Consider the following 27,342-nt stretch of genomic DNA (forward strand, 5'->3'; position numbering starts at 1 on the left):
AAAAAAAATAGCATACAGCACATACAAAAATACCCTGCGGGGGAAGGGAGCAGTTGGCAAACAAACACAGAAGGCACGTATTACTTGAGTAAAATGTAGTATTTATTTTATTTACATATGTATGTCTATATTTACATGTATTACCAATGTGTATACATCATATATGTATATATGTAAATAATAATAGTCCACATACCTCAGTCTGTACTTCAAATGTTTCCACTATCTGAAACACCGATTTCGTCAGCATTTTAAGGATTATATATTTATAATTGCTATAGTATTTATCTCGTCCCATTAAATGCTGTTTATAATTTAATTGTTCCTATGTCTGTCGATGACTGTACCAAATCTAAGTTCTTCTCCAATCCTTTCCTCTCTAGGTCCCTTCTCTTTTCCTCAAAACACAGCCAAAATGTATCTTTCCTAAGAATCTTTACCTTCTAACCTTACAGCATGTGGATCACTTTGAATTACTTGAAAAGCACTATATTCTGTGTACTAAAGGAGGATACAGTACTGACCTATATGAGGCAGACCATAACAACAACAAAAAGACATGTATAAAGTCCCTTGACTTTATAATCTTGATCAAAAAATTTATAACAGTAAACAAAGAACAATATAAAAATCAATAAACTGTTGAGCACTATTATAAAGAACCAGTCATTTGGGGTTATTGTATCTAAGAAAAGCTAAATAGAAGCAATAAGTAAATCAGGATATATACAAGTTAAGGGGAAGACTTCCAAGCAGAGTGAGCTGCACTAGGAAAGGTCCAGAAATACCAATGAGCATGGCAAGTTCAGATGATCAAAGCAGGAGGTATCTGCCTATGGTTAGGTACGGTGGGGCCAAATGATAGTACATTCTGAATAGGAAAATAAAAAGTTTGGAGGACTTACTTATACATTAGCAAGCCACTATAGGCTGCTAACGAAGGAAATGAAAAAGCACAGACATATTTGGAGCGATAAATTATATGGTTGAGCTACGTATCTGTGTATAATCAGAGAGCAAAATGAGACTACCAAGCAACTGGGTACCTGGAAACACATATAAACAAATTTTGCCTATATGAAATTCTGCCTAGCATTTGGACTGGGGTTGGGGGGAGGGGGAGAACATCTGCCACCTTGACACATATGCCTTTGGTTGGAAATGATTATCCTAAAGTAAATTTAAAAATCCCAAAGCTAGCTAGTGAATATGTTCACAAGAACTTTCTGATTTAGGATGGTTCATTTAGGATTCAGCCAGATGTCCCAGGTCCACTACACTGGAGTGGTTTGGTGTATGTGTTTGTAGGACTGGTAAAGCTAAACCTGTCTCTGAAAAGGCAAAAGCCCATCTCACAGTAATATTCCACAAGTCCACAATCTGTTATCAAGTGCTTTATACTAAGCAAAGGTCAGTTTTTCATTGGAATGATGTGAAGTTACAAAAAAGAGCACAAGTTTTCACCTCTTAGCGAGCTGTGGGATCACGGGTAAATTACTTAACCTACTGAAGCTTCAGTTTCTTCATATGTAAAAACCTGTAGATATTAATATCCACCTCAAAGAACTATGAGAATAATATACTATTATAAGGCATTCAGCACAGTACATAAGTGCTCAAAAAATATTATTACTGATAATATTATTACATGATTAGAAACTGGTGTATGCAACTTATTTTCTGAGTAAATATTAGTCTTTAACATTAATATGGCACTTAATATATAAAAGGTACTGTTCTGGGCCCTTTATAATTTTATCTCATTTAGTATATGCAATTACTCTAATGAGATAAATATTGTTATCAGCATTCCCATTTCACAGACGAGGACGCTAAAGTACAGAGAGGTTAAGTAACTCGCCCAAGGTCAGATATCTAGTAAGTAGTGAAGCTAGTATTTGAATCCAGGAAATGTATCTCCAAATGCCATGCTCTTTTATCTTAGGCTGCCTATATGCCAAACTAACTACTTAATTTGTTTTTGCTGAAATTCTTTCTAAAATGTAATATATAATTTCTCAACTCATTCCAGATTAGGTCAGATCACACCCAATTATACATCTCATAACACCCTACACTCCTTCTGAGCATTTATCAGATCTGTAACTGAATAACTGTCTCTCCCTCAACAGAATGTAAAAGCTCTATAAAGGCAACAATTGTGTCTAATCAACTACAGTGGTCCTCAGGACTTCCTATAAAAGTGTTCCACTAAGTATTTGTTGAACAAATATAACAAGGATTCACAGTCAGCCAGCTGCCATTTAAAATGAAAATGAGAAGGAAAAGCCTAAAGGAGTGAATAATAATAAACAGAAAGGATATTCATATGAGATGAATCAGGATGCCAAAAACAACCTTTCTTAAATCACAGTTTACAAAGGTTAAATTTTTCAGAGGGTTTCAAAATGGTAAGGCTATTCTTTTCCAAACAGTGTTAGGGAAGACAATTCTGAGTTACAACAGCTTAGGTGAAAAAGTTTGACTTCCCCTATACATTTATTTAACAAATATAAAGACACAAAATAAATGTTAAAAAAATTAATTTTTTTTTTTTTTTTAAACTGATGGACACGGAGTTTTCAGGAGTTTAAAGACTTAGATGGTCTGGGTTATATAAAGTCATCACCTACCACCCTGAAACCTTCCTCTATTAGGCTGAATTCTACCTCCTTGAGCTTCATAGATAAATAATTGAAGTCTTTTTTCCATGTGCCAGCTCTTCAAATATTTGAAAACAGCAGTCACATTCCCCCTAAAAAAAAACCATTGCCACTGAGTTGATTCTGACTCACAGGGACCCTATAGGACAGAGAACTGCCCCAGAGAGCTTCCAACCAGCGGCAAGCGGATTTGAATTGCCAACCTGGTTATCAGTCAAGCTCTTAACCACTGCATCACCAGGACTCCTTGCCCCTAAAGGGTTCTCATTTACAGACTAAACAGCCCCAAATACTTCAGTTCTTCAGTGTCCTACTTCTAATAGTTTCCAGGCCCTCCCTAGTTGTCAAGGTTCCATTACACTGTGGTACTGAAAAGTGACCACTCCAGATAAAGTCTGAGCAGAATAAAATTATCTGGTCTGGATACTATATAAAGTTTCTACTCTGTCCTGAAATATATTAATTTAGGAATCTCTAAAGTAGAACAACTCTTAATCTGTTTCTGACAAAATAATACAAATTCTTAATCTTGGCTGGCTGGCTGACTTGCATTCTTTCCCAGCTTATTTAACTATAAAGTTATATAAACAGAGAAATGTATAAAACATAGGTGTATAGCTTACATAATTTAAAAAATAAAAATATGTACTCACATCTAGGTTTAGAAACAGAAAAATCTCAATCTTCTTAAGTTTCTTTTCGTATCCTTTCCAATTTCCTGCCTCTAACACTTAAAGTAACTAATCACACTCCTAACGTTTAAATGTTAATGATTACCTTCCTATTCTTTATGGCTTTACCATAAAGAATGTATGCATATATCCCTAAATAATATATTGTTTAGTTTTGCTTGCCTTTATTTTCCTACTCATAATTTCCCATTGCCTCAACTCTGTCAATTTAAAAATCTATATCCTTTCATATTTTACATATTTTTGATAAACCACCTCAAATCTTTCTATGAAATGAGGCAGGGATGAATGTGAACCACTCATCCATACAAGAACAAAGGACAGACAAAAGATGGAGAGATTAATTTTCTACCTAGACCAGCGCACTGCATCAATATGAGACTACGCTACCTCCCAATAAAATATTGGGCTGAAGAGAAGCTGAACATCTTCCACCTTTCCCTACATTGGGTTTACAATAGGGCTTTTGAATCTGTGTAAATTCCCTGAATTACATACCATACATTTAAAGAGTATCCCAAGACAAACACTATTAAATAAACAAGTCAATCATATTTGGATTATTTCATTCAATTTATTCGTGCCTCATTACATTTAAATAGAAATATCTGGAAGGTGACTATAGAAATTTTCTTGTCCTATAGAAGCTCACAACATATTAGATAGAAAGAACTGAAAATAAAAGTCATCATTATTACCTGAATGAAAATTCAGGCAAAATCTTAAGGCAATAAAACAATTCTCCAATTTAAAAATTCAAATTAAAGAGTGCCCGACATCATCAAGCTACTTTCCAAGATACTAGAGAACTGATGAAAAGCCAACCCATACCCCTCCTCAAGCCATGTTAGTTAATATAGTAACAACCCTTTGCTGTAGGATTGTTGTTGGTGTTAGCTGCCATCAAGTCGGCCCGATATGTGGCAAGCCTAATGGAACGAAACACTGCCTGGTCCTGCACCATCCCCATGATCAACTGTAGATCGGACCGTTATGATCTATAGAGTTTTCATTGACTGATTTTAGGCAGTAGATCACCAGGCCTTTCTTCTAGTCTGTCTTAGCCTGGAAGCTCCAGTGAAACCCGTTCAGCATCACAGCAACACATAAGCCTCCACAGAGATGAGTGGTGGCTGTGTGTGAGGTGTACTGGCCAGGAACTCCAGTCTCCCACATGAAAGGGGAGAAGTCTACTACTGAAACACCACTGTCTCATAAACCACAATAAATAAATAAGAAAACAAGCAAATAAATAAAAAATTAAAGATTTTTCAAAATCAAGAAAAGTGAGTGTTTTTAGAACGCTGGTACATAAATTAGAAGTAGGTGATCAGAAAAATAGAAAAATCACAGACATCCTACATTTCAATGAGAAAACTTAAAAATCTTAACTCTACTCATCACAGAAAATAATAAGAAATAAAGAAGAGGGAAAAACCATCATAGCTATCTCATCATATTTATAATCTCCCTCAGAACCTAGGAGTGTTTTGCAATAGGGTTAAAAATACAGGTAGTCCCCCACTTAGGACAGGGTTCCATTCTGATGGCTGTCGTAAAGTCAGTTCTGACGTAAACAGAATACTTCATTTTTTTTTTCTTTTTTAGTTTTCACTATTATTGTCTTTTATTCTCAGTATCTTTATAAATCAAATCTTTTCTTATCTTTGGCTGTTGGAAACATTACATATAAACCTACAGATATGATAACATCAGCAAATTACGTGCTGCAACATTATATATAGTACATATTACTAACAATGAGATGTACAAAAAAAAAGGTCGTAAGCGTAGTTCATTGTAACTTAAACATGTCGTAAGTTGGGGACCACCTGTAATCATATTTTTGCTTATTACGTCCTCTTTTCCTCTAATTCTTAAGGGAAAATAATGCTCTCGTATTATCATTATATCTATATTTGGGATCCCTAAATTTCAAACCAAGGGATTATGTAATCTATCAAGGAAACTTATATAAAGTCACATATAATATACATAGGGAGACTGGTTTCCACCACCCGTCAGTTTGTTGTACTGTGGTGGTGTGTGTCTTGCTGTGATGTTGGAAGCTATGCCACCAGTATTTCAAATACCAGCAGGGTCACCCGGGGTGGACAGGTTTTAGCTGAGCTTCCAGACTAAGACAGACTGGAAGAAAAGACCTGGCAATCTACTTCTGAAAAAATTATCCTATGAAAACCTTATGGATAACATCAGAACACTGTATGACAGAGTGCTGTAAGATGAGCCCCTCAGGTTGAAAGGCACTCAAAATACATCTGGGGAAGAGCTGCTTTTAGTAAAACTTACAACCTTATAGCACAAAATAAATCTTAAATTGTTTTCCAAAGATCCGTAATGGCTCACTTAGAACCTTATAAATTCTGTGCCCTAAATAATCTAAATACTTTTGTAAATCCATAACTACAGATTTGGTCATCCTTAGGTTAAGAGTTAACAGAGCAACGGGAGAAAAAAACAAGCCATCCACATATATGGCACAAATGCTGCAAATTTTACGTACATTTGTTTACTCCATAATCCAGCCAATAAGTAAGCAGACTGGAACATGTATTGCTGAAGTAAAGTTAACAAGAAAAAATTAAGTTAATGGGCTTGCAGTCTTTCAACAGTCTACACACAAAACGGGATTATAAAAAAAAAGAAGTAAAAAAAGGATCTCTAGTAATAGCATCCCTAGAAAACATATTGAAGGAAAAGAGCATGTGCAAAAGAAAAAGATAACATAGGTATCTATCCCATAAAAGAAACTGGAGTTTTATCTCATGGTTTATATTTTTTTATTTATTCAAACTTCAAACCTTTGAATTAATTTTTTTACATATGAAAATTAAGTTATACTGTTTCAACACAACAAAAGAGTGGTTTTAGAGTACATTCACCAAATTATCAGTCCATACAACAGACTGTTTTCTAACAATGACTGCACACTCTTACTTTTTAATACACTTTTTAATCTAAAATTATAGACAAAATTGTAGTAGCAATCATTACTATATTATCACTGACGTATAAAGATTATATTTACTAAAGAAGGCAGGAAGGTATACAGATAGCTAAATTAATAGTTTTCTTAAAATCTGAACTGTGTATATAAAAATCCACGTATGGGCTATCTTTACAGCTCAAATATCACTTGCTATGTGGCAAATAACTGCCCACATGTGATTAATATATCCTTAACTAAATACTGGTGGTGAAGTGATTAAGCATTTGGCTGCTAACCAAAAGGTCAGCAGTTCAAATTCACTAGCCACTCCTTGGAAACTCTCTGGGGCAGTTCTACTCTTTCCTATAGGGTAGCTATAGGAATCAACTCAACGGCAACAGTTTTTTTTTTTTTTTTTTAACCAAATATTATTAAAGAGCAGTAAAAATCAAAGTAGTTACTAATATTCTGGTGATTTAAAGCTCAGTTCGGGAGACTAAGGTTTTTTTTTTGTTGTTGTTGTTTTTAAATCTTGTTTTATTTGGAGTCCCCAGAGGGAAATGCACCATTCTTGGAGGTACTGCACTACCAGGTATTGGGTAGAGGATGTACTACTCTAGATTAGATGACATATCAAATATTAACTAATAAGAGTAGATATTATTTCTGATCTTAACCAAAGGGCCTAAAAGCAATTGACACTAATTTTAAAGTGGTTAAAGGTACAGATGATTTCTTGAATAAATTCATCACAGTAAAACTATTACTCCAGAGCATCTCTGCCTCCATTCACAGTCAATCACTAAATTATATCGCTATAGTACAATTATTGTCTACTGACTGTTAAAACAGGAAGCAGAAAGTGACATACGAAGACTAAGTGCAGTTTTCCACACAGCAGATTTTACTGATTCTTAAACCAAAACAACAGGTAAGTCATAGGAAAGAGAAATTATGAACTGCCACAGACATTTAAGAATGGAACATAAAATCTGGTCTGGCATTTTATGTAAGAACGGAAAACTTTAATACCATTATCTTTTTTAAACATGAATTACTTGACAAAATTGACATTAAATTCATTAATAAAGCAGTAGCTACTGTTAAAACTAATGTGTTAGGATAAGTATTTCAGAAATGTATTAACCAATAATACTAAGAAATCATAAGATAAAATAAGGGAACAAAAATGAGTAAGTAAATGTACAAAGTACGTGAAATCACAATGATCACACTGGTCAGTTAATAAATACAACTACAGAACAAATACAGGGCACACGATATATTTTTAATAAAAAAACGAAAACCTGAAACTCGCTGCCATCAAGTTGATTCTGACTCATAGTGACTCTAATAGAACAGAGTATAACTGCCCCACCGGGTTTCCAAGGCTGTAATCTTTATGAAAGCAGGCGGCCAGATCTTTTTCCTACTAAGCAGCTGGTAGGTTTGGATAACATTGTGAAGAATGGGAATTCCAGAACACTTAATTATGATCATGCAGAAAACCAAGTCTAAAGAGAACATCTACCATACAACAGGCTAAGACTACGTTGTAAAAATCTTAGAAGCTTATAAATTTTATAAGAGAAATGAGTGGTGATAAAAATCAAAATGTTTCAGCATTACCAGTATATATCAGATACAAGTATCCTGGGAAAACCTCACTCAATAATTACCTGTATCCCACACTCCAAATGAATATTTTGATCCATTTTTTCTCTAAGAACCCTAATTTGAATTATTTTCTATCCTCCTAGTTTCCAAACTTTTAAATAATTACCTTATTTTATAAAATCTTAGTTTTCACTATGATTAACTGGCAAATTCAGGGAAGAAAATAACCAAAGGCAATTAATTACTTGTTATCATGCAAGCAAAACAGTTAACTGAATCTTTCAGTTTATCCAGTTGTTCTGCTATGAAGTAGACACAAGTTTTGAATTCTATAAACTGATGAAGAGTTAACTCTTGTGAAAGAAGCTCTTCCTTTTAAAGTATCTGAACTAAAATATGCATCTTGAAAGACAAATAAAAATTTGAAGTGATGTTTTTGGTCCTGCGTTAGTTTTTTTTTTAAACAAATTTTAAACAAAACCATAGAATTTAGATAAAAAGGTCCTTTGCCAAGTAAAACCCTGGTATTTGAGAGGTGAGTGTGTTGAGGTTCACAAAGATTAAGTGATTCATTTGCCATTCCAAGGTTAGTTTGTTGGTGGCTGAGACTACAGAATTCTTGTACTTTCACTCTAGTGCTCATTATTATTATGGTCATGATCAATTAACACAAGAATTAGTAAAATGAGAATTATGAACAATACAAGATGATAGTTCAAAGGGCTTTTCAGAAAAATATGTTAAGTTTCAAGAGGAATAAAAATGCATTTTCATGAGCATTGGGACCTCTCAGAAGGTGAAAGACACATAGTTGAGTTAATGGAATTTTCGGTTCACCACTTGGTCATATGAAACAAATGTGTAAAATGTTTATGCTGATGCCTATTTATTATTTAACTAAACTTTACAGCAACTTCAGAAAATTATTTTTGTTCTTTACAGTATCAGTTTAAAACAGTATCATTAAAGTTAGAGCTGTAATTAAAACCAGAAGATTTCTAAAAATATTATTTTTCTTCTAATTATTTATAATCGAAATCTCTATTATAGTATAACCATTACATTATATTTAGCTTAAGTGTCCCTAAAAATGATTTCTTTAAAAAACCTGAAGGACAGTTCCCTATTTCAAAGCAATTTCCTGGCAAATTTTTAAAAAACGTAACTTTTATTTTTTTATTTCTGCATTTCTGCCCATCAATCTGGAAATGATAGCTCATGAGAGACAGGAAAAAAGCATCAATTATTTTTCAGATTAAAATTTCTCACAACAGCATATCTTCTCTGTTGTGTCTTTCATTTCATAACTTTTCAACAAGTTATAAGTGAAACAGAAATCAAGTTCTAATTTAAACGATATTAAGGGGATAGCAAAGATAATAGCTATCATGGATTTGTGCGTGTATTTGTATAGACAGACACTATATAATTTATCACTCAATCACCATAAAAAAAATTAAAGATTCTAATGATGTATGCCATTACAAAGTCAAATATGAGAAGCAATATGCGTCAGCCATGAAATGAATATTGAAAAAAGAAAGGTACAAACATAATAAACAGATGAATAGTTACCCATAAAATGCTCTATACAAATCAGAATGGATTCACCCAGAAAAAAATTACTTGCTCAGAGGGAAAGCAAGTACAGCCAACACAGTCCTGCTAAAAGAAAATACCTGCAAAGTCTTAAAGAACAGGACTGATGAAATTTTAATTAATGAATGTCCACATCTTTTCAATTTCTCTAATTCGAGAAATCTGACTGAAGTCACCACAGGAGACACTATACAGAACTATTTGCCATTATTCCACCACCGCCCTATTTTTCTAATCTAAGTGTGTCATACTGTGCCCCTCTCTGCTCACAAACTCCTCCTTGAGGTGTATAATTCCTATCAAGTGGGAAGTGTGCCCTTCTTCTGTACTCAGAAAATAACCTATGCATACAGTTTGTATATGTGCCTTCTTCACTAGACTGTGACTACTTAAGAGCAAAAACAATGTTCTATTTACCTGTAGTTCCTGCACACTTAAGGAAAATACACTCAGCAAACAGTGGCATCCAAAAGAGATTTGCTTTTTAATTAAGCTTCATCAGCCATAGCCAGAACAATAACATACAGGGCAGAGGAAATTAAATCAAGGGCAAAATCTAATTTGTGACACAGAGGTTCTTTATCCCTGTTTTAAAGCTTAACGTGGTCATTGTTGCTGATGTTAGGTGCTGTCGAGTCAGTTTCGACTCATAGCAACTCTATGTACAACAGAATAAAACACTGCCCGTTCCTGAGCCACCATCACAATTGTTGCTATGTTTGAGCCCACTGTTGCAGCCACTGTGTCAATCCATCTCGTTCAGGGTCTTCCTCTTTTTCGCTAACCTTCTACCTTATCAAGCATGATGTCCTTCTCCAGGGACTGGTTCCTACTGATAATGTGTCCAAAGTACGTGAGATGAAGTTTCGCCATCTTTGCTTCTAACGAGCATTCTGGCTGTACTGTTTCCAAGATAGAGTTGCTCATACTTTTGGCAGTGCACAGTATATTCAATATTCATTGCCAGCAACCATAGATCAAAGGCGTCTACTCTTCTTCTGTCTCCTTTATTCATTGTCCAGCTTTCACATGCATATGAGGTGACTAAAAATACCATGGCTTGGGTCAGGCACACCTTAGTCCTCAAAGTGACACCTCTGCTTTTCAACACTTTAAAGAGGTCTTTTGCAGATTTGCCCAATACAATGTGTAGTTTGATTTCTTGACTGCTGCTTTCATGGGCAATGATTGTGGATCCAAGTAAAATGAAATCTTTGACAACTTCAAACTTTTCTCCGTGTATCATGATGTTGCTTACTGGTCCACTTGTGAGGATTTTTGTTTTATGTTGAGGTGCAATCCACACTGAAGGCTGCAGTCTCTGATCTTCATCAGTAAGTGCTTCAAGTCCTCTTCACTTTCAGCAAGAAAGGTTGTGTCATCTGCATATCGCAGGTTGTTAATGAGTCTTCCTCCAATCCTGATGCCCCATTCTTCTTCATATAGCCCAGCTTCTCAGATTATTTGCTCAGCATACAGACTGAATAAGTATGGTGAAAGGATACAACCCTGACGTACAACTTTCCTAACTTTAAACCACACCATATCTCCTTGTTCTGTTCGAACGACTGCCTTTTGGTTTATGTACAGGTTCTGCATGAGTAAAATTAAGTGTTCTGGAATTCCCATTCTTTGCAATGTTATCCATAATTTGTTATGATTCACATAGTCAAATTCTTTTGCATCGTCAATAAAACACAGGTAAACATCTTACTGCTACTCTGATTTTAGTCAAGATCCATCTGACATTAGCAATGATATCCCTCATTCCACCACCTCTTCTGAATCCAGCTTGAATTTCTGACAGTTCCCTGTTTATACACTGCTGCAGCCACTTTGAATGATCTTCAGCAAAACTGTACTTGCATATGATATTAATGATAATGTTCGATAATTTCTGCATTCTGTTGGATCACCTTTCTTTGGCAAATATAGATCTCTTCCAGTTGGTTCACCAAGTAACTGTCTTCCAAATTTCTTGGCATAGACAAGTGAGCCCCTCCAGTGCTGCATCTGTTCGTTAAAACATCTCAGTTGGTATTCCATCAATTCCTGAAGACTTGTTTTTCGCCAAGGCCTTCAGTGCAGCTTGGACTTCTTCCTTCAGTACCATTGGTTCTTGATCATGCTACCTCCTGAAATGGTTGAATGTTGACCAATTCTTCTTGGTACGGTGACTCTGTGCATTCCTTCCATCTTCTTTTGATGCTTCCTGCATCGTTTAATGTTTTCCCCATAGAATCCTTCAATATTGCAACTCGAGGCTTGAATTTTTTCTTCCATTCTTTCAGTCTGAGTAAGAAAAAACTAACATTTGTATTAGTGGATATTATACAAATACAGAAATGAGAAAAGAAATGCTTTGTCTATAATTACTAATAAATTATTTCATAAATGAATTATCAACACACACTAAGGCTACCCTCCCTCTTTCCATTATGTATTCTACAGAATTTTTTTGTTTTTTCAAAACTCTAGTTCTCCAGGACTTTATCTGCTTGTTCCTGCTTATTCTACATCTAGATGGCAAAGAATCCTCCGGGGAAAAGCAGTGACAATATCAGAAGGTCCAGATTCAAAACAGGCAGAGTTTTAGGAAAAGCAGGATTATTCACACTTATAATGTGCCCCATTATTAAACAGATACAAAATTACAAAACAAGAAAAGATTTATTTAAACAGATGTGATGCTGAAAAACCCAAATGTATAACAGCATACATCAAACATTTAGTATAAGACATGTCTATCTTAATCACCAAGTCTGCATTCTGCCTATTAAAACTGTTGGGTATCCTGCTTATTACATGTACCTAAGCATAACCAGGTAAATACATGATTTCTTTATCCTGCTCACTGGATGATCGGTTGCCAGTGAGGTAAAGGAAATTATTTCCTGACATTATGGACATGGAGAGAGTCTTTATTTTCAAGTTAAAAAAATAGGAGGGTACAGTTAAGATATTTTGCTGAAAATAGAACTCACATTAAATGGGACAATAAAACAAATAATTTAAAAATTTATTTTAAAGTAATGTAAACTCAAGAATTTTTGGACTCTGGTTAAGAGCACTAAGTGATCATGAGAAGTAAACTCTGTAATAAATAGTACTCATTTAGGTGCTTGTTGTCCCTAAAAAAAAAAAAAAAAAAAAATTCTTCATAATGCAAACAATGGTTATTTAACTATGCAAAGTCTAAAACTTTTTTTTCTTCAAACTGGAAAAACGAGGATGGTAATACCAAAATTATGTGGACATTAAAATTATACACCTAGAGACCTCTAAAAAGGAAGACAAATGATTGTTTATAATATATATATAACAGCTAGCAGTCAAAGATAATTGAGGTAAAATTGGATAATAATGCCTGGAAGAGCATCAAACTATCAAACTGAAAGGTTTATATAAGGATATCAAAGTAAATTTTTTTTAAAAATTCACTATACCCAAAGGAAGTATCTTAAAAATAACAGTTAAATGCATTATCCAGAAAATTAGATTTAAGTTCTTTAAGGGACTAGAGCCAAAGATTATTTAATATTCAATAAGCCCTACTTGAGGAATTCTAGGAACCAACGGCAACTTCTCAAGACCTCAGAAAAATGCCAGTCCTTGAAACATGTAAATGTTTAGCAGGATATCAATAACACATAGCCCTTCTCCCCCTAAGAACATTCTACTATCAATTAATCTCAATCTAAACTATCCAATGAAACTCCACAACCTTTACCTAACAGAAGCTGCACCTAAAAAATGCATCAAGCCTTTAAATAACAGGATGCTCCAATAGTAACAGGGAAAAAGCAAGTCAGAACATTGCTACAACAATATTCAATCTATTCTTAAACTTCCATGTGGCAACAGCCTCTTGGCTGTCAATAGCGCCTGCCCTGACTTTAAACTCCTATAGGTCTGACCTTTATCTTCTGATCAGTTTCCTAGACCTCTTGATATCTGAATTCCATCTCTCCTTCTCTTCAATTGTGTAAGTATTATCACTTGCCTCTAACCCAACAACCTTTACTCTTCTTTCTTCTAGTCAATCCGAATAAAAATTTTTATGTGACTGTCTGCACGCAAATAGACCCTAGTGTTTAGTGTAAGTGGTTGTATCTTACTAACTCTTCTTTCTAAGAGTGAAAAGAGATTGAGAGAACACAAATTATTCTATGTTTTATAAGCAGCTTCGATATAAGGTTGATAAAATCTGAAATAGACTATTGAAACAAACTACCTGAGCCCTCTAAGGATTTCATTTATTAAGCTAGTTTTATCCCTCAATAACATAATCAAGTTAGGAATACTGTACCTGATAAGGTCTTTCTTAGGGAGCTACAGGTCAGTACAGCTGAAATGGACTGGTACTGACCATTCTGAATCGAAAAATCATACGGTCTATATGCTGGGAATGACAAATTGAAGAGGAATGACATCGCATTCATCATCAAAAATAACATTTCAAGATCCATCCTGAAATTCAACATTGTCAGTGATAGGATAATATCCCTACGCCTACAAGGAAGACCAGTTCATATAGTCTATTATTCAAATTTACGCACCAACCACTAATGCCAAAGATGAAGAAATTGAAAATATTTACTAACTTCTGCAGTCTGAAAATTCACCAAACATGCAATCAAGATGCATTGATGAGTACTGGTAATTGGAATGCAAAAGTTGGACACAAAGAAGAAAGATCAGTAGTTAGAAAATATGGCCTTGATGATAAAAACAATGCGGGAGATCATACGACAAAATCTTGCAAGACCAGTGACTAATTCATTGGAAATATCTTTTTCAACAACATAAATGGTGACTATACACATGGACCTTCCAGATGGAATACACAAGAATCAATCGACTACATCTACGGAAAGAGACAACAGAAAAGCTCAATATCATCAGTCAGAACAAGGTCAGGGGCTAACTGTGGAAAAGAACCTCAACTGCTCATATGCAAGTTCAAGCTGAAACTGAAGAAAATTAAAACAAGTTCAATATAGCCAAAATACGACCTTAAATATAACCCACATGAATTTGGAGACCATCTCAAGAACAGAGTTGAGGCACTCAGCACTAATGATGAAAGACCAGATGAGTTGTGGGATGACATTAGGGACAACATAATGTAAGAAAGCAAAAGGTCATTAAAAAGACAAAAAAGACCAAAATGGATGTCAGAAGAGACTCTGAAGCTTGCTCTCAAATGCAGAGTAGTTAAAGCAAATGGAAGAAATGATGAATTGCTCAACAGACGATTTCAAAGGGCAGCTCAAGAGGACAAAGTAAAGTATTATAATGAAATGTGCAAAGATGTGGAGTAGAAAACTAAAAGGGAAGAACATGCTGGGCATTTCTCAAGCTGAAAGAACTGAAGAAAAAATTCAAGCCTTGAATTACAATACTGAAGGATTCTATGGGCAAAATACTGGACAATGCAGAAAGCAGCCAAAGATGATGAAAGGAATAGAGAGTAACCGAACCAAGAAGAATTGGTCAACATTCAACCGTTTCAGGAGGTAGCATATGATGAAGAACCAATGGTACTGAAGGAAGAAGTCCAAGCTGAACTGAAGGCACTGGCAAAAAACAAGGCTCCTGGAATTGACAGAATACCAAATGAGATGTTTCAATGAATGGATGCAACACTGGAATCACTCACTTGTCTATACCAGGAAATTTGGAAGACAGCTACCTGGCCAACTGACTGGAAGAGATCCACATGTGTGCCCATTCCAAAGAAAAGTGGCCCAACAGAATGCGGAAATTATCGAACAAGATCATTAATATCACACGAAAGTAAAATTTTGCTGAAGATCATTCAAAAGCAGTTGCAGAAGTACAACAACGGGGAACTGCCAGAAATTCAAGCCAGATTCAAAAGAGAATGTGGAACTAGGGACATCATTACTAGATGTCAGATGGATCTCGGCTGAAAGCAGAGAACACCAGAAAGATGTTTACCTGTGTTGTACTGATTATGGAAAGGCATTCGACTGTGTAGATTGTAAACAAATCATGGATGACATTGTGAAGAACGGGAATTCCAGAACACTTAATTACAATCATGCAGAAAACCATGTCTAAAGAAAACATCTACCATAAAACAGACTAAGACTATGTTGTAAAATCTTAGAAACTTATAAATTTTATGAGAAACAAGTGGGGAAAAAAATCAAAATGTTTCAGCATTACCAGTATATATAAGATACAACTATCCTGGGAAAACCTTACTCAATAATTACCTGTATCCCACACTCCAAATGAGTATTTTGATCTATTTTTCTCTAAGAACCCTAATTTGAATTATTTTTTATCCTCCTAATTTTACCTTTAACTTAGGTAGTCTACTCTTCATTAAAATAAAAATGAAGGTTTCTATTTTGTGCATCAACTGAAATCATACTTAAGAATTTATTAACTTAAGATGACTGTTAAATTTCCAAACATATCCACCAAACCAAAACTAGATAGTTTCTTTGAAGGAGACCCTACCTTCAGCTCTAAAATTTTGACCAGGTATCCAAATCAGAATCTCCTAAAATATGAACAACATGTGTCATGGATTGAATTGTGTCCCCCAAAAATATCTGTCAACTTGGCCGGGTCGTGATTTTCAGTACTGTATAATTGTGTACCATTTTGTAATCTGATGTGATTTCCTTATGTGTTGTAGATTCAATCAGTATGATCCAATAAGATGGATTAGTGGCAGTTATACTGATGAGGTATACAAGATTAGATACTGTCTTAATCCAATCTCTTTTGAGATATAAAAGAAAGAAGTGAGCAGACACACATGGGAACCTCATACCACCAAGAAAGCAGTGCCAGGAGCAGAGCGCGTTTTTTGTATCTGAGGTTCCTGCGCTGAGATGCTCCCAAACCAAGGGAAAACTGATGACACGGACCTTCCTCCAGAGCTGACAGAGAAAGCCTTTCCCTGGAGCTGATGCCCTGAATTTGGACTTGTAGCCTACCAGACTGTGAGAGAATATTAATTCCTCTTTGTTAAAGCCATCCACTTGTGGTATTTCTGTTACAGCAGCACTAGATGACTAAGACAACATGGAAATGGCTCTGATGGATAAGGAAGTCTATACAATGTATAAAAATCACTCTTCTTTTTGACAATGCTTTTCCGTTTTAACTACCTTCTCTTAATAAATTTGAGAATTACAATTTTAAATACATAAAACCTTCAGTAATATGGTTCAGCAACCCTATAACAAAGCAATTTTGAGTTGTAAGGTTGACAATTATAATCAAGAGACAATTATTCTGTCTCCATGAACCACAGCCTCCTTTACCCAGAGACCAGAAGAACTAGATGGTGCCCAACTACCACTACTGAATGTTCTGAACAGGATCACAATAGATGGATCTTGATAGAAAGGGAGAAAAACATGGAACAGAACTTCAAATTCTCAAAAATTCAAGATTACTGGACCCATTAAGACTGGAGGAATTCCCAAGACTACTGCCCTGAGATAATGTTTAAACCCTGAACTGAAACTATTCCATAAAGTCACCTTTTAAATAAATAAAAGGTTAGCTCAAAAAGTAAAGAATGTCACCCTTGAATGCTGCACTCTTTTAAAAAATTATTTATATGAGATCAAATAGTCAACAATTAGTCTAAAGCATAGATGAGAGGTTGGAGGTCAATGAGACTAAGTTAATGGGAATGGAAAACTAGAACGGAAATAATGAGAATGTTTACACAACGTGAAAAATGTAACCAATGTCACGAACAATATGTGTAGAAATTGTAGAATAGGAAACTGTTTTGCTATGTATACTTTCACCAAAAATATAATATTAAAAAAAATTATAATCCTCAGTAGATTTCTCTTTATTGTTCATGTTCAAGAAACCACTGCTCTAAAAAATACGAGTTAGGGCATAAAGTAATCATCAACTGAAATTTATGGCTGCATTAAAAAAGTCAGACATACTGGTGGGAGAGGGTGGAAGAGGCTAACATAACAGTAAAAAACAGCTGGGAAGCAGAAAAACACCAGAGTGATATTACACCTCTTCCTTCACAATACCAAATATTTATTTATAGTATCTGTATATGGCCCAAAGCTTCTCTTAACTATGTCTCAAATGCTTCAGAGAAAACTTACTCTTTTTAAAGCATGAAATTAAAGAAGAGATTGGTCTTAATGTATCTTAATGATGCTTTTTGTCTTTCATGAGTAATAATGACAAATTTCCAGATTGGTGCGCCTAAGGCTGCACGTATCTATGATCCCTTTCTGAAATGTTTCTTATTTTAGAAACTCTCCAACCCCACATAAAAAGATTATTATGTAGACTTTACCAAAGATGCAGACACTCTCTTATGAACTGGTTTAAGTGGAAAATCCTGGAACTTTCTAAAAATTTTTACTTCAGACAAGGACTAGTCATTATAAAAATAATTAATGAAGCAGGGTTATGAACTCCAAAGTAAATCAAAACCAAATTTTCCCCAAAGCAAGTAATGTTTTAAAAGTTAAATGTAGGAAGATTATACAGGAGGCAAGTTTCAACAAAATTAACATGATTTTACAAAGGTGATGTAAAATTTATACTAAATACTCGCCACTAATGTTAACAATTCAAACAAATTTATAAATAATTTATAATAGTATCTCCCAATTTTATATTCTATGATATATTATTTCAAGTATTTTTAAACTTACCCAAATGAAGCAATGTAAACTGGGCTGCCAGTTCTTTTGCATCTTCTAATGTAGTACAGAGTTTGTCTGGCATGAAGTAACTCTGGGATCCATTTGCAATAGTGGGAATAACTATTTTATATACCAAGAGTACTTTCCCATCTTGACTTGTTGTTGAATATAAGTAATATTCTGGTGGTGCCCAATTATTCTTGTTGCAGTAATAATCCAAATGCATTACTGCAGAATTGAAATGATTGGATTTTAAAGAATACATACTAATTGGAGTAAGCTTTGTTCCAGGAAAAAATGGATAGGTGCATCTTTCAACTTCAGGGGGGCTTGGGCTATGCTGACCGTTGAGCCGAGCTGGCAGAGTTGGTGGCTTGCCTAGAGTTTTTGGGTGGCTTTCTTCTTTGTTAGCAAACACAAGCAGGTTTTCGGAACTAGGACTAATCTGACCATTAAGATGCTGTCTCCAAGTGTTTTCTTTATTTACTGGTTTTGCCAGTGTTACTTCGATACTTGCTCCATCAATGCATTTTCCATTCATAACAGACATAGCAGCCACTGCATCCTCTCGGTTGAAAAAGTGAACAAAAGCATAATCTCTAAGTTTCTTTACTCGTTCAACTGCACCAGGCTTGAATTTATTAAACTCTGCTTTAATTGTTTCCTCTGTAGTTGAGATCATTAAATTTCTTACATAGAGAACTTTAACTCTTTGCATGGTTTCCTCATCAACCTCTTTCTCTGGATCAGCCCAATCTACCTGAATAGTGTGGCCCCAGAGCTGGAATGTTCCTGTAAAAAATACAATTAATTAATTAACTTAAGCTGATTAAAACAAAGAATGAAAATTATAAATTACTGAGTAAAACTTTCTCAAAAAAAGCAGAAACTCAAAAATCAATATATTTGGTTAAGCATTAGTTTTCTACTCACATAAAAAAAATCTTTTATTTTTACTAAAGCAAACGTAACAAAAACTCATTGTAGAATTAATTTTAAGAGTCACCAGAACAAATACTTCAAAGATTGACTTTTTTTAGAAGAAATGGGTATTGGCCTTTGGATTTTTATCAAACAATAAACAACTCATTAGAAGGGTATGCTTTCAGTAAATCAGGAAAGCATTATAAGTAATAACTCATTTTACTAGAATTTCTTGTCTTTTACAATCTTTTGATTGATTTTACTTCCTTACTCAATTCTTTTATTTTTCTTTAAATAGCATTACAAGGTTCGATAATATTGATCTCTGAGCTATAGTCATTTTGCATGTTTATAATAAAGTTAATATGGGAAATAATCTTTAAAAGAATCAGTTTACCTGGAATTAGTTTTCTCCTAGCCATAGCAGCAGCTCTGTGAGATTCATATTCAACAAATGCAAAACCACGATTTTTGGTCTTATCAGTTGCACTTGGATAAACAATGACATCTACAACTCCTTCTGTAACTTTCTTCATTTCATCCAAAATTTCTTCTTTCTTCTTTTCCTTGGGAATGGCTCCAATAAATAATCTGCAATTATCCAAGCTTACACATACACCGATAAACTTCCCTGGTCGAATCTCGTAATTATTAAGAATTCTGATGGCTAACTGGGCTTCTTCTTTTGTGGTATACATCACAAAAGCATAACCTCGATTTTCACCACTGAACTCCATCATAAGCCGAAATTCATATATCTTCCCAGCTCTTTCAAACACAGGCACTAACTCATCTTCATACATGTCACGAGGTATTTTTCCTACAAAAACTTCACAACCTCTAGGTGGAGGTGGACCTTCCCAACCTGAAAGACAAAAATAAACAGAGATAAATAAACTCTTATATTTATAGTCACTATTCAAACATTCACTCATTCCACAAATTTTCTGTGAGTTTCCTACGTACGATGTATTATTCTAGGTATTGGGGATACAAAACTAAACCAAAGAAAGCCCCTTCCCTCATGAAGCTTATATTCATTCAATAAAGAGAGACACTAAATGAGTGATAATTTAAGAGAGAAATGAAGAAAAACGAAGCTGGACAAGGGGTGACATTTTCACAAGGGTGGTCAGGTAAAGCTTCTCAGAGTACCTGAGGTTTAAGCAGAGATCTGAATGAATGAAAGAGAATAAACCTTGAAGATATGTGGGTGAAGAGCATTCAGGAAGAAGAAAAAGCACGTGCTTTATATTAGAGCAACATGTTAAAGTATGGAGGCCTGTATGGCTGAAGTGCAGTTAAGGGAGAAGGAAAGTGGTAGCGATGAGACCATTGAAGAAGCTGGAGGCCAGGATTTTAGGTGTGATAGGAAGTTAATTAGAGGACTTTGAGTAAAAGGTTATACTGACTGTTGGTAGAAAGAGTAATGCATTCTTTTATGTTAGCATCTGTTTTTGTTTTGGATAACTACCACTCCTCTACCCACTGCTCTTTCAAATTCTTCCCCAAATGACCTCCCCTTTATTTTAACAGCTAGAATACCATTTTCCTCTTTGCCCCAATCCTGACACAGTGTCTCACAAACCCAACTTCTTTTTCAACTGCTTCTTAAACCAAGAGTGGGGAATGAAAAAAATTAAGGGTAAGACATGATAACATGTAATCTACCTTTTCCCCTCACAATAGTAAAAAAATGACTGCTGAGGTCTTAAAGCAGTTAAGAAGAGACAGCTATTGTTTGGGACACTCGCAGGGATATACACCTAAGCTAAATAACTAAAAACTTAATTTAATTTCACACCTGGGGGAGGACCACCAAATTTCCTTTGTCCATTTTCTTGAACCATGTTATAACCAGTCTTTTCCATCAAAGCAAGTAATGCGGCTTCATTCTGAGTACCAGTTCGAACTTTACTGCAACCATTTGTTCCATTTATATTTTCTTCATTCATGTTTGCGGTTCCTAAAACAAAGTTTATAAACAGAGCTTAAGCTTATAACATGAACCACCAGGTATCTATGAGGCATTTCTTTGGGTTGCAAGAAACCAAGAACAGTTGTGGCTGTGTGTTCGGTAATTACTCTTCATTATCCCTTTCGTGTTCCGCCCCCAACACTCCTCCCTATAATAGAAGCTGGAAACTTAGTGATTAAACTGACTGATTTAAGCAGTACCTTTAAAAGACCTAAGCTACAAGAAGGAGAGGTAAAAGTGAAAAAGAGAAACAACTAAGACAAGAGTGAGAAAACAGAAATATGTGGCAGAGAGTTAAGAAAAAAGAAAGCAGAGGGAGTAAGAAAAAAGTACACTACCATCAATGAATATATAATCACTGTCAACTGCATTTTTCTCTGACTTATACTTGCCAGATAACTGTTGCCTAATGCTAATACTGCTGCTGTTGTCAGCAATCCTCCAGAGTTCCACCAGTTAACAGAAATTAAACAGATGCTTGGAAAAACAGAGCTTCAAATCAACCCGTTCCTATCTACTAAAAGAAGTTACTAGAAAGAGTAGGAATTGCAACCACTTCCAATCTGAGCACAAACAGCAGCTACTGTGATGTCCAATGACCAGCTGCTTAAGAAACTTCCATCAATCCGTGGGCAGAGCTAGGGTAGAAGAGCTGTGATCTCTGTTGACCAATGTATGTAAAAATATACTTCTAATTTTTTAAAATGAGCTTATTAATTACTATATCCCTTAGGCTGTCTTCCTAAAGATGTGATTTATTCTGTTTCTTAATTTTATATCCCTCTCATTTGGTGTTATAATGAACAAACACACAAACTGAATCCACTTTTGAGGTATAGGGAATGCACTAGGAAAGCTATTTTAGCTTTCAACAGAAATTTCCTATTGGAAATGGAAAGTAAGTCACTGTGACACAGCATTTTAAAAAATATGGAATTTCGAGCCACAACACCTTAATTCAGACTTGGCTTTGCTACTTCCTAGCTATCCAACCTTGGGCAACTCTTTATACCTTAGTCGCTTCATGTGTAAAGTGGGAGTAACAATACAAGTTCTCACAGTGTTGCTATTAGGATTAAAATAAGGCACTGTGTGTGAAAAGCTTGTTGAAATTATATAAGAACCAAATAAAGGTTAGTTTTCGTAAGTGCTAGAGAGAAGTCCATCCTAAGTTTTTACGCACTGATACTGACACAGGCAGAACATTTTCTTCAGAAACATCTTTCATTTTCTCAAAGGTGGAAGTGTGGGTGTGGTGTGGTAGATGCGTATCTATGAAAGTCAGGACAACAACCCTAAGGTAGGAATGTGCCTGGCATTTAAAAGGTACGGCAAGGGGACCAATGTGGCCAGAGCCAGGTTAAGGGTAAGTAGGAGATGCAGTCAGCACAACAAACAGTCATAATCATGTAGGACTTCCAAGTCAGGTAACTAAGGACTTTAGCTTTTGTTGTAAGTCCACTGAGGAACCACTGTAGATTCTGAGCACAGGAATAATATGATCATTTATGTCAAAGGGCCATCTGGCTGTTGTGTTGAGAAGAGTCTGTAAAAGGGCAAAAGTGGAAGTAGGAAACCAATTAGAAGACTACAGCTGAAATCCAGTTGAGAAATGATGGTGTCATGGACCAGAGACGTGTAGGTGACAAGAAGCAGTCTAATTTGAGATACACTTTCAAGGTCCAGTCAACAGAATTCTCTGATATGGACTATGAGATAAAAAGAGGGCTAAAGTATGACACCAAAGTTTTTGGCTCGAGCAATGAGAAAAACAGAATGACAAAAATGAGGTAAAGAAGGCTGAAGCAGAACAAATTTTAGGGGGGTAAGATCAGAGTTCAGGTTTGAACACGGTAAGTTTGAATATCTACTAGACAACCAATTCAAATGCTGACAAGATCCTGGCAAGAAACATTAAATGAGTGAAAACGGCAAGAACAAGGTTGTAAGAACGGTATGAACTCCGCTTAACTAGAGAGCCCACAAACCATCTAAAAGAGACAATGGGGAAATCTAGCTTGCCCAGTGTAAGGTTAAATTGTGTCCCAGAAAACATATGTTCAAATCCTAATTTGGAAATAGAGAATTTCCACACGTAATCAAGTTAAGATGAGGTCACACGGGATTAGGGTGGGTCCTAGATCCAATGACTGGTGTCTTTTTAAAAGAGAAAGGAGAAGGAGATTTGGACAGAGACCCAGAGGGAAGAAGGCGATGTAGAGATGGAGGCAGAGATTAGTAATGCACCTACAAACCAAGGAATGCCAAGGAATGTCGCCAACTGCCAGAAGCTAAGAGAGGGGCATGGGATGGTTTCTCCCACAAAGCCTCCACAAGGAAAAAACGCTACTGATACTTTTTATTTCAGATTGCTCATCTTCAGAACTGTGAGCAAATAGATTTCTGTTGTTTTAAGTCACTAAACCTGTGGTAATTTGTTACAGCAGCTATAGGAAACAAATATACCAAATTTATGCCAACTCTTCCAATTTTTCAAGAGAAACTAGAAATCTGAAGATTTTTATGTGAAATCTCTCAATTCTTAAAAACCGGAAATCAATTCAATGTAAAAAACAATAATAAAAACTGTGCAGACCATATAAAACACCTACAGACTTTCTATGGTTGGTTCAAATGCTGGGCTGCATGAGGGCAAGAACTCCATCTGAATACTTTCCCACCATAGTGCTTGGTATAAAGAAGATACTCAATAAGTATTTGCTGGGTGAAGAACCTAACAGAAAAAACAGAAAAACATTTAACAGGACTGTATACACTGTTGGCAAGTATGCATTAAAACTGGAATTATCCAATAAGATTAAATGCTGATTTCTCCTCAGAAACCATTCAGGCAAGAAGGCAGTGGGAAGATATACTTAAAATGTTAAAAGAAAAGAACTGTCAGCTAAGAATACTATATCCAGCGAAACTATCATTAAAACGAGTGTGAAATTAAGACATTCCCAGATTAAAAAAAGCTGAGAGAATTTGCTACCACTAGGCCTAACCTACAAGAAATGCTAAAGGAAGCCCTCCAGAAGGAAAAGCAAGGTCACTAGATAGTAATTTGACTTTGTACATACAGGGAAAAAACAAAAAAGCTCCATTAATGGTAATGTCTTGACAAGTATAAAGGCTGGATTTAAGGTATTCTGAAGGAGCCCTTCAGCTCTATCCTACCAGCTGCTCCTAGGAAGAAAGATGTGGCAGTCTGCTTCCATAAAGATTTACAGCCTCAGAAACCCTACAGGGCAGTTCTACTCTGTCCTTTAGGCTCACTAGGAGTCCAAGTTGACTCGATGGCAATGGATTTGGTTTCTGCTTTTAAGGTATTACTAATTAAAGAAACATGTAATAATAAAATCAATTTGAAATTAAATTACAAGATATCCAAGGTATAAAGATGTAATTGATGATAACAACAATATAAACAGGAAGGAAAGAGACTGGCATAGTTTGTGTGTGTTACTGAAGTTAAACTAGTATCAACATAAGCCAAGTTGTTATAATTGTAACATAATAAACGTAATACTCATGGTGATCACAAAGAAAGTAAATAAAACATTACACACAAAAGGAAAGAAGGGAAACAAACAAACAAAAAACCTAAACACAGAAGAAGTCAGCACCAGAGGAAAAGAGAGACACAGAAGTTATAAGACACATAAAAAAAGAATAACAAAATGACAGAAGCTTGATTAAACACTCCAATCAAGATGCAAAGAGTGGTAAATTGGATTAAAAAAATGACCCATCTATATTCTGTCTACAAGAGACACACCCTAGGCACAAAGACACAAACAGGTTGAAAGTGAAAGGATGGAGGAAAAAAAAAATTCCATGTAAACAGTAATCAAAAGAGAGTAGGAGTGGCAATTTTAATATCAGACAAATTAGCCTTTAAGTCAAAATCTATTATAAGAGAAAAGAAGAACACTATATGATAATGAGAGGGTCAATTCATTAAGAAGATATAAAATTATAAATATTTATGCACCTAACCTCAGAGTCCCAAAATGTATAAAGCAAACACTGACAGAATTGAAGGGAGAAAGAGATAGGTCTACAGTAACAGCCGGAGACTTTAATACACCTCTTTCGATAATGAAAGGAACACTAAAAATAAGATCAGTAAAGACACAGAAAATTTGAACAACACTGTTAACCAACTTGACCTAACAGATCTATATAGAACACTCCACTTAAACACAGCACAATATACATTCTTCTCCAGTGATCATGGATCATTCTCCAAGACAGACTATATCTCAGGACACAGAGCAAGTCTCTATAAACTTAAAATGACTGAAATCATACAAAGTATCTTATTCAATTATAATAGAATGAAACTAGAAATAACAGAAAGAAAACTGGAAAATACACAAATATGTGCAAACTAAGTAACATTCTACTAAACAATCAATGGGTCAAAAAAGAAATCAAAGACAAATCAAAAATACTTAAAAGAGTCAAATGAGAATGAAAACGCAACATACCAAAACCTATGGGATGCAGCAAAGGCAGTACTCAGAGGGAAATTTATAGCAATAAAAGTCTACGTTAAAAAAGAAGAAAGATTCTAAATCAATAGCCTAACTCTGAAACCTCAGGAACTAGAAAAGGAAGAGCAAACTAACCCTAAACTACCATAATAAAGGAAATAATAAAGATCAGAACAGAAATAAATGGAGAACAGAAAAACACTAGAGAGAATCAACAAAATCAGAAGTTCTTTTTTGGCTAGACTCACACAGTAAGAGAGAGAAGATGTAAATATCTAAAATTAGAAATGAAAAGTGGGGACATTACAACTGACCCCACAGACATAAAAAGAATTTTAAGAGATAACTTAGAGGAAATGAACAAATCCCTTGAAACACAGGTTTCTATACATCAGCAATGAGCAATCTGAAAAGGCAAGTAAGGAAACATTACCATTTACAATAGCTTCTAAAAGAATAAAGTACCTAGGAGTAAATTTAACCTGGAAGGTGAAACACTTGTACACAGAAAACATAAAACGTTACTAAAAAAAGTTAAAGATGACCTAAATAAATGGAAAAACATCCCATGTTCACGGATTGGAAGGCTTAATATAGTTAAGATGTCAATCTATAAATTCAGTGCAATCCCCATCAAAACTCCAGCAGCCTTCTTTGCAAAAGAAAAGTTAATCCTCGAATGTATATGGAAAGGCAAGGGACTCCAAACACCTAAAGCAATCTTGTAGAAGAATAAAGTGGGAGTACTCAATACTTCCTGATTTCAAAACATAGTATAAAGCTACAGTAATTAAAACTGTCTGGTACTGGTATAATAAAAGACATACAGACCAATGGAATAGAATACAAAGTCCAGAAATAAATTCATACATCTATGTTGAGCTGATTTTCGACAAGGGTGCTAAGTCCATACAATGGGGAAGAAGGAGCTTCTTCAACAAATGGTGCTGGGAAAACTGGATTTCTACATGCAACAGAATGAATTCATGCCTCTCACCATACACAAAAACCAATTCAAACTGGATCAAGCACCTAAATGTGAAAACCATAAAATTCTTAGAAGAAAATGTAGGGACCTAGTTTTTAACAACAGATTATCAGATATGACAACAAAAGCACAAGCAGAAAAAGATAAAACAGATAAATAGGACGTCATAAAAATTAAATACTTTTGTTCATCAAAGAACTTTATCAACAAAGTGAAGAGATAGCCTACAAATTAGGAGAAAATATTCAAGAACCATTTATCTAGTAATGGTCTAATATCCAAAATATATAAAAAATTTCTAAAAACAACAAAAAGACAAACAACCCAATTAAAAAATGGTCAGAGGACTTGAACAGACATGTCACCAAAGAGGATATTCAAATGCCCAGCAAGCATGTGAAAAGATCTTCAAAGTCATTAGCCATTGGGGAGATGCAATCAAAACCACAATGAGATACCGCCTCACCACCATTAAAATGGCAATGATAAAAAAAAACGGAAAACAACAGATGTTGGTCAGGTTGCGGGAAAAGTGGGACCCTCATCCACTGCTCACAGGAATACCACAGCCACCATGGAGAACAGTTCGGTAGTTCCTCAAAAAGATGGACACAGAACTACCATATGATCCAGAAATCCCAATCCTAGGTAACTACCCAGAAGAAATGAAAGCAGAAATACAAACAGAAACCTGTACACCAAGGTTCACTGCAGCACTTTTCACAATAGCCAAAAGATGAAACAA

At 35.1% G+C, this 27,342-nt stretch overlaps 1 protein-coding gene across 1 annotated transcript in view; it reads right to left on the reverse strand.

The window, feature by feature from the left end:
- Positions 1 to 27,342, reverse strand: part of RBM46 (RNA binding motif protein 46) — a 51,815-nt gene that overhangs the window by 13,686 nt on the left and 10,787 nt on the right. Inside the window, exons 2-4 of the mRNA XM_023733487.1 lie at positions 20,934 to 21,095; positions 19,527 to 19,994; positions 18,215 to 18,997 (exon numbers count right to left, since the gene is read on the reverse strand). Coding sequence (XP_023589255.1) covers positions 18,215 to 18,997; positions 19,527 to 19,994; positions 20,934 to 21,084 — 1,402 coding nt within the window. The 5' untranslated portion in view covers positions 21,085 to 21,095. The remainder of the gene's footprint in view (positions 1 to 18,214; positions 18,998 to 19,526; positions 19,995 to 20,933; positions 21,096 to 27,342) is intronic.

This window comes from Trichechus manatus, unplaced genomic scaffold (genome assembly GCF_000243295.1).
Source record: "Trichechus manatus latirostris isolate Lorelei unplaced genomic scaffold, TriManLat1.0 scaffold00059, whole genome shotgun sequence".
Lineage (NCBI taxonomy): Eukaryota > Metazoa > Chordata > Mammalia > Sirenia > Trichechidae > Trichechus > Trichechus manatus.